We start from the raw sequence: 9,108 nt of genomic DNA on the forward strand, positions 1-9,108 counted from the left end.
TTAAGTAAAGGTTAAAATAATCTCCAATTAACTATTCCATAGAAGATAATCAAATGTGGACATGTTTGACTGTTGTGATGTAATTCTCCCCAATAAACACCTTATGACTGAATCTCTGCTTTGCTCATTAGAGCCGAGATTGGGAGAAGGTTTAATTGCGTAATAGTCCAAGTTAATTACCCACCCGTCTGACCTTCCCCCCCGTCGAGGTCTAGAAGCTGTGGACCCCTCAATGAACGGGTTAGATTTCAAATCACTCCATACTCCTACACTAATCAGCGCTCCAGATGAGGATGGCCTAGCACGAGGGCTAGCTGCCAAGAAGCCATTTGGAGGCTCATCTCTCTCTTGCTCCCAGCTAATGGTGGTCAGTGGTCAGGCTGGAGCTGCCAAGACCCGGCCAAAGCACAGCACCATTGGTCTGTAAACAGCCTTTTAAAATGATGTTTGAACCAAAACAACTATGTTGCTATAGGGAGAAGGTGCTTGAAAATGCTTGCTGCTATGATTGGAGGATGTAGGAAAGGAAAGGTACTCCAGTGATTTACCTGTGGGAGAAGGTAGAACCCTCCAGGGCGCTGTCGAACGCAGGGTTGATTAGCCTTCCATAGACGAGGCTGGAGGGCCTGCAGCACGGCGGGACGAGAGAGAAAGGGAGGGAAAATAAGAGAGCAGGAGCAGCAGGAGCTATAATAGGCTCAGAGGGCCCCTGAATGTGGAAAAGACAGCACTCTAATTTAGCAGCTAATTTGCTTCCATTCTTTCATATTAATCTTAAAAGAGAAAATGGGCCACGACGGGCTCGGAGATTGACAGACGTATAATCATTGTAACGGGAGCGCTCCCGTCGAGGGGTTTTGGAGGCGGCCTGTTTCAAACGCTCCTCACCACTTTTTAAATGTTCTACCTGATAGACATTCCACGGCTGGCATTGTGTAATCAAGCACTCTGTAATACCTTCAAAAATTTGACCGGACGCACATTACCCACATAATCCAATGAGTGGGGGAGCACGTTTTCGGGAAATGAAAAACTTGTTTTCGGTCAATGTGGTGGGAATGTTGCTGGGCATACTTTTGAAAAGAAAGACTGTTGTCATCTTCTAATCAAACCAGGTCAAATCCTATCTGTGCCATGGGCGGTCTAATTGCCCCATTTGCATATGTTTTGTCTCTAAACAGCCCCCCCCGCCCCCCCGCCTGTCTCCCCCACCTTTATCAATGATTATAAATACCTGTTTGTGCTGTAGAGCTGTATGATAGGGCAGACTTGTCAAGGGACTGGCTGGTTTGTGTCTTATCGGTAATGGGTTTAATTTTGCCCGTCTACCGCCTAATAGCCTTCCTTTGTGAGCTCCATCTTGTCGACTTCAACATTGCTTATCTAGATGTCTAACAGTGGCCAGACAATCCCCTGGCTTCTCCCCAATGGTTATGTGTCGGCTGAACATGCACTGTGCACACACACGTCAATAGGGAATGAATGTACTGGTATGTGAGGATTTGATACAATTCATTATCTACCCACCGAACCCTCCTGCAATAGATAGTGTTGGCATAGCATTAGCATGCCATTAGTTTCCTCATTACCAATTCAGGTTCAGGTGGCTCTATTCATCTCATACGCTTCATCTATTAGCCAACTGCAGAAGCAATTGTCATGGTAATCAGCACCAACAATTCAGGCTTGTCTATATTGGAGTCTGATTAAATGAAACACATCATATGTATAAGAACAGGGGGAATTATTTTTCCATAAATAGACAATACAAATGTTCTCTACTTTAATTCATATTCACAATGACTTCAAAATCACAGAAGTCTCCAAAAATATGGACTTTCTTTTTCTTCTTTGTGGAACACTTTACATAGTGTTGATATGCAGCATTCATAAATCATAAAGCCTTAATATGCATGACATAAAAAGTCATAATGCCCTGCATATTTTTATATACCCTTTAAGGGTGACCTCTGAAGGGTGTTTATTGGATTCTGAATGGTGTATATAAAGGTGTATACACGCACCCTCTGAACTGAACAGCGATTGCATGTACACAGTGCTTCATCCTGACACGTATAGCCACAGATATACTCAGCATGTCAGAGATCTCTCCAGAGTACTTCTAATGGGAAAGGTGACATACCTCCCTGCAATATTGTTCTGCTGCCTATTAGGTTCTTGTTTATGTAACTACATATTTAATGTGTCTGGTAGACTGTCTCAGGGAACTGAGCGACCCACTTTCCCCAGTGTGAGGTGGAGCGGAGCTGGTTAGGACTCCTGAGTGTTGGCCTCTGGCTGGCTGATAGGGTACTGATAAAATGACTCCTCTGAGTGTTGGCATCTGACTGGCTGATAGGGTACTGATATAATGACTCCTTTGAGTGTTGGTCTCTGGCTGGCTGATAGGGTACTGATATAATGACTCCTCTGATTGTTTGCCTCTGGCTGGCTGATAGGGTACTGATATAATGACTCCTTTGAGTGTTGGTCTCTGGCTGGCTGATAGGGTACTGATATAATGACTCCTCTGATTGTTTGCCTCTGGCTGGCTGATAGGGTACTGATATAATGACTCCTCTGAGTGTTTGCCTCTGGCTGGCTGATAGGGTACTGATATAATGACTCCTCTGAGTATTGGTCTCTGGCTGGCTGATAGGGTACTGATATAATGACTCCTCTGAGTGTTGGCCTCTGGCTGGCTGATAGGGTACTGATATAATGACTCCTCTGAGTGTTGGCCTCTGGCTGGCTGATAGGGTACTGATATAATGACTCCTCTGAGTGTTGGTCTCTGGCTGGCTGATAGGGTACTGATGGAATGACTCCTATGTGCTTACCAGCAAATGGATAGTGTAATGACCGTCTTCAGTCCCTAACAAGGACATCACCCAGGTCCATTAGCCAGACTAGTGTAATGACCGTCTTCAGTCCCTAACAAGGACATCACCCAGGTCCATTAGCCAGACTAGTGTAATGACCGTCTTCAGTCCCTAACAATGACATCACCCAGGTCCATTAGCCAGACTAGTGTAATGACCGTCTTCAGTCCCTAACAATGACATCACACACGTCCATTAGCCAGACTAGTATATTGACCATATTCAGTCCCTAACAATGACATCACACACGTCCATTAGCCAGACTAGTGTAATGACCGTCTTCAGTCCCTAACAGAGACATCACCCAGGTCCATTAGCCAGACTAGTGTAATGACCGTCTTCAGTCCCTAACAATGACATCACACACGTCCATTAGCCAGACTAGTATATTGACCATATTCAGTCCCTAACAATGACATCACACACGTCCATTAGCCAGACTAGTATATTGACCATATTCAGTCCCTAACAGAGACATCACCCAGGTCCATTAGCCAGACTAGTGTATTGGTGGTAAAGCTCTGGCCTCCAGGTCCCCGGCCTACAAATGACAAGGATGACATGATTTGCAGGGCAGACGGGGATGACATGAGTCCAGGGATGACAGGGGAATGTGTCCCATCATTAATATTGATCTCCCATCCTTGCAGATTGCAGCCGGACCAGCGGCGGCCGGGACAGGAGTCCCACCTCCAGCCCTACCGGGGGGACTGGCACCCCCTCCTCCGCCGCCTCCTGGCATGGCCAGCATGCCCCCTCCGCCCCCGCCACCTCCAGGCGTAGGGCCACCCCCACCACCCCCTCCCCCCGGTTGTGGACCCCCACCTCCCCCGCCCTTCCCCGGGGCTCCAGGTATCCCTCCGCCTCCTATGATGGCCATACCTGTCATCAAGCTGCCTTATGGACTGGTGGCCAAGAAGACCTACAAGCCTGAGGTCGTCATGAAGAGGATCAACTGGTCCAAGGTACAGTAGAGACAGATGAAGCTGTACTAACCGAGAGAGTGCACCCTATTCGACACTACCGTCGGTCTATTCAGGCAAGCGTTCAGTCACAGGGCACGCATCTCTGCACTCTGCACTCTGCACAAGAAATCCTCACGTAAACAGTTTCCGCCGCTCGAGTGTACTTGCATTCACACACACTCTTAGCGTAATTGAATACAGACAATGTGTTAAATACGATTTCAACTGGGGCCGTTCTCTTCATATGGGCTTTATTCTACTCCCAGTTAATTTATCTATCGCCCGAGGGATTCTGGGAGTTGCAAGCGGCATTCATTTAGTGTTGTTTTGCATATGCTTATGTGTGACCTTGCTATTTAATCTTCAATTATTGACAACAGCCAAAAGGAAATGGTAGTCTCTCGCTCGCACTGTGAAACCCTGTTGAAATCAAGCTGAATCGCATTATCGGTAATTGCGTAAATGGATGCAAGTCATATAGCAAGGTTGCACGTCTAATAAGAGACAAAGTTCATTGAAATGTATTTATTATAATGTTTTTCTCATTTATCTTCTTTTCACTGTAAGAAAATGAGTGAGTTTGCATTCATGAGTGCGCCACTTTGCACATCCGTCTCCTTCCCGGCATGGCAATGACAATGTACGTCTGCATTAACCTTGCCTCCGCAGGCACTTCGGTTGGGAGATGCAAATTAAATGGCTAGATGGCACTCAAAGGCCTTCCGCACCAGAGTCATCCGTCTTCTCTGTTAGGACCAGAGTCTTCTGTCTTCTCTGTTAGGACCAGAGTCATCCGTCTTCTCTGTTAGGACCAGAGTCATCCGTCTTCTATGTTAGGACCAGAGTCATCCGTCTTCTCTGTTAGGACCAGAGTCATCCGTCTTCTCTGTTTGGGCCAGAGTCATCCGTCTTCTCTGTCTGGGCCAGAGTCAGACGTCTTCACTGTCTGGGCCAGAGTCATCCGTCTTCTCTGTCTGGGCCAGAGTCATCCGTCTTCTCTGTCTGGGCCAGAGTCATCCGTCTTCTCTGTCTGGGCCAGAGTCATCCGTCTTCTCTGTCTGGGCCAGAGTCATCCGTCTTTTCTGTCTGGGCCAGAGTCATCCGTCTTCTCTGTCGGGGCCAGAGTCATCCGTCTTCTCTGTCGGGGCCAGAGTCATCCGTCTTCTCTGTCGGGGCCAGAGTCATCCGTCTTCTCTGTCGGGGCCAGAGTCATCCGTCTTCTCTGTCTGGGCCGGAGTCATCCGTCTTCTCTGTCTGGGCCGGAGTCATCCGTCTTCTCTGTCTGGGCCGGAGTCATCCGTCTTCTCTGTCTGGGCCGGAGTCATCCGTCTTCTCTGTCTGGGCCGGAGTCATCCGTCTTCTCTGTCTGGGCCGGAGTCATCCGTCTTCTCTGTCTGGGCCAGAGTCATCCGTCTTCTCTGTCTGGGCCAGAGTCATCCGTCTTCTCTGTCTGGGCCAGAGTCATCCGTCTTCTCTGTCTGGGCCAGAGTCATCCGTCTTCTCTGTCTGGGCCAGAGTCATCCGTCTTCTCTGTCTGGGCCAGAGTCATCCGTCTTCTCTGTCTGGGCCAGAGTCATCCGTCTTCTCTGTCTGGGCCAGAGTCATCCGTCTTCTCTGTCTGGGCCAGAGTCATCCGTAACTACTAGTTTGCTGTAGCTACATATGAACACACATTTATTAGTAGCTTGATGCATATAGGAGAAGGCCTTATCTTTCGACTGATTCAAAAGCAGGCAGGGACAACCTGTAATTACATGTGAGGTTGTACTCCTTCACCGAAGAAGACTGGTCTTAATTTGATCACCCTGTTGTAGTAGAACCTTCCTGCAATGCAGGACATTTAAAAATTGTAGTGTGTTTGAGGTTTAAAAAAGGCTTCTGAAGTTTGTAATTTCCATTTAGAAATGTCAGACTTGATTTATCAACCCCTACAAAAATGTCCATTAATTATAATCCACTAAAGAATTCACATTTCCTGTTGCTGCAGGATTGTTTTCCTGCTGTAGTAAACTGGCTCAAATTAAGATCCTACATCTGTAGAGATGGGAGGGAGTGGAGAGATAGAGTGAGGTTAGAATGGAGATTGAGTGTTTGTGTCCAACTTTTGCTTTTTAAAAACACCAACAGGAGACCTTTGTCTCTGATAGTAAAAGCAGCCGGCAGCAATAAAGGGAAAGTTGTCCAACTGAATGTATTCAACTGAAATGTGTCTTCTGAATTTAACCCAACCCCTCTGAATCAGAGAGGTGCGGGGGGCTGCCATAATCGACATCCACATCTTCGGCGCCCTGGGAACAGTGGGTTAACTGCCTTGCTCAGGGGCAGAACGACAGATTTTTACCTTGTCAGCTCGGGGATTCGATTCAGCAACCTTCCGGTTACTAGCCCAACACTCTAACCGCTAGCCTACCTGCTGCCCCTAAAGTGAGGAAGGAGTTATTCCCTGTTTTCTTTTTTTAAGCATGTAATACATTTCTCAAGCAGCGCCGATGGAGATTGTTGCCTGGAGGTGCTGTAATTTTTCTTACAGTGAGAACACCTTACCATTGGTGAACCACACGTTTACGGCAAAGTAAATGATTGCTCAGGCTGTGTCTTATGGCGGTTTGCAGCAGCAGTGACATGTCCCTAACCCCAACCCTCGCCTCTAGTCTACCACTTAACTGGAGCCTCTTTACAACACTATACTACACTTAATGAGAATATCACAATCTCCCTGGTGGTCCCGTGTGGCTCAGTTGGTAGAGCATGGTGTTTGCAACACCAGGGTTGTGGGTTCGATTCCCACGGGGGACCAGTACAGAAAAAAAGATATAATAATGTATGAAATGTACGCATTCACTACTGTAAGTCGCTCTGGATAAGAGCGTCCGCTAAATAATGTAAATGTAAAATGTAATGAATCCATTTTAGGAGGGTGCTCATTTGAGCAGGTTGTGTAAAGAGGCCCAAAAAAAGACTACATATGTGTCTCCCACAACCAGTGGGCAGGCTTGAATTGGCGAACTACCTCACACACTCAGGTGGGGCACTAGTTAAATTAGACAGCATCAGCTGCTGCTGAGGGGATCCGTCGATACGGTGCTGGAGCTACAATTCGTTTTGAGACTGGTGAGGAGGAGGCATGGAGGGCGGGCTGCCGCAGTGGGGTAAAGCAGTGATTTGGGACATGCTGCTGTATAAATGGAGTGGAGAGAGGGAGTGCCAGAAGCTGTGGGTTAGAGTCAGTAACTGTCATCTACTGTAAGACACGGTTAAGCAGAGGGGGCGTCTAGATTTGTCTCGTCCCTGCTGTGTTTGACGTGCTCTACATCATTTGGAAGCATTTGTCCATTAGAAACAATCCCGTATTTTCATCTAAAAGTGATTGATTTGAAAGGAATTGAAGCATTTGAACCGCTCTTGGAGTTCCACACTGTTATTTTCAGCACAGTATCCATTTGTTTTTGGGGGGTGGACCGGGAAACCCTACTGTAGAGGAGGAGGGATGTACTTTTGGCCCTTTTGAAAAAACATCACAACAAATTATTGTGTGAGATGCAAATACTCTCAAGTTTCCCACTTTATTATTTTTAGGCGCGTTAGAGTATTTTGTGGATTGTTACAAATTCGAATGAAAGTGAACATTTCTATTGTAGCACTACTAAGTAAAATAGGGGAAAATAAGAAACAATTAGAAAAATGCTTGTCATTGAATCTCTCGTACAACCGTAATTATCGCACAATTGTAAACGTATTTAGCTGTAATCACGCAACCAGACTGTTTTCCAGTGTAAGGCTGATCATTTCTTCTAGCAGGGTGAAATTGTAATATTTAGACTTCACATTCTGTTACCCCCGATATGCAAGACTTGAGATGAACAATGCAATTATCTCCAAACCAGTCAATTTGGTTTACAAACGATGCAGAATTATAATTATCCTTTCAGAATGACGCAACTGTAATTTTATAAATTAGCACTCTCGCATAGACAAGAAAATAATGAGAAAGAAACAAAATGACCTCAGAGACCCCTCCCCCTTTGTCAATATAAGCAGTAAGTGTATGACCAGCCAATCCATGAAATGCAGAGCCGATCTCTTCCTGAACTCCTATGCCACTCAACTCTAATCTCCTTCTCATGTGCTGGTTGGGTTCAATAGGCTATCCATAGAGGAGTTCAGAGGGGCACTTCATTCATCCTTCATCCGTGGTTGAACTTTGCATTCACAGCAGGTTACCTTGTCAAGGGCCATCAAACTTTCAAGTAACCGCTCTAGCATGGCATGAGTTACCTCAATCTTCCAGAGAGTAGGAGTGTCGCGGCCAATGAACATTGTCTCCTGTCACAGGAGCCAATGAGTGTAAGTTAAGTATGCAAGTGATTAAAAATGAAACAGCCTTGATCCAAACTGTATGCTTACTACAATGACAATATGTGTCCATCAGTTTCAGGGATTAATCATAATGTTTACATCTAAGGCTGCGTTTACAACAACAGACCCATTCTGATCTTTTGCACAATTAATGGTCAGAATTGGAATGCCTGTGTAAACATAGTCTAAGAACCTAGTAGTCTAAGAGTTTTCATTTTTGCCATGGAAAAAATATTGCAATACTGGTATCGTCACAGCCTTAATGTCCAACCCTCTGCAGTTCCTTGATTTCCGTGGTGCTTCCTTTACTACCACATCCAATGGATATTTGTGAGGGCTTCCTTTTTGAATATGACTTCTGTAATAAGTATACACATGATACTGTACACTGTTGTTTGCAGAGCAGAGCCACAGCGTCAGAAGCTGATGTGAATTAGCTACAGTAGGGCTGCGGTAGGACCCCTCCATAGTGATCAAAATAAGACGGCGAGGGGCAAGAGAAGAGAGGCCCACAGCTACTAGTCTCCCATCAGACCATCACCACAACAGCCCTCACACATAAAACAAAACTGATTTAACATGTCTTTGGTACATAATTGGTCTAGCCTATACTCCTCAATTAAACAAATTCTAGTAATCACCATTGAGTGTGGACTGTATTATTATGCATACTGGATGGACTGGTTACCTTATGCTACTCTCCAAAATGTCTGTCCACGAGTTTGAGAGAACGTATAGCCCTAGGTGATAATGTTGGTTCATTGACTGTGAAAAATAAAATAGTGATTTAAGATATCATTTGTAGATAATTGGTCTAGTCTAAATTAAACAAATTCAGAGTTAGCTTAGAATTTGTATTTGATTTTGAATAGCCTAGTAATATAGCTTTTTAAAAAATATTGTCA

General features: G+C 45.5%; 1 protein-coding gene across 5 annotated transcripts in view; it reads left to right on the plus strand.

Annotated features, from left to right (window-relative positions):
• diaph2 (diaphanous-related formin 2) overlaps positions 1-9,108 on the plus strand; it is a 754,395-nt gene that overhangs the window by 252,084 nt on the left and 493,203 nt on the right. For all 5 annotated transcript variants that reach the window (XM_082975098.1, XM_082975097.1, XM_082975100.1 and 2 more), the window contains one exon: positions 3,533-3,847. In XM_082975098.1, the coding sequence (XP_082831224.1) occupies positions 3,533-3,847 (315 nt within the window). The remainder of the gene's footprint in view (positions 1-3,532; positions 3,848-9,108) is intronic.

The sequence above is a fragment of the Salmo salar genome, chromosome 05, assembly GCF_965601325.2.
Source record: "Salmo salar chromosome 05, fSalSal1, whole genome shotgun sequence".
NCBI classification, from domain to species: domain Eukaryota; kingdom Metazoa; phylum Chordata; class Actinopteri; order Salmoniformes; family Salmonidae; genus Salmo; species Salmo salar.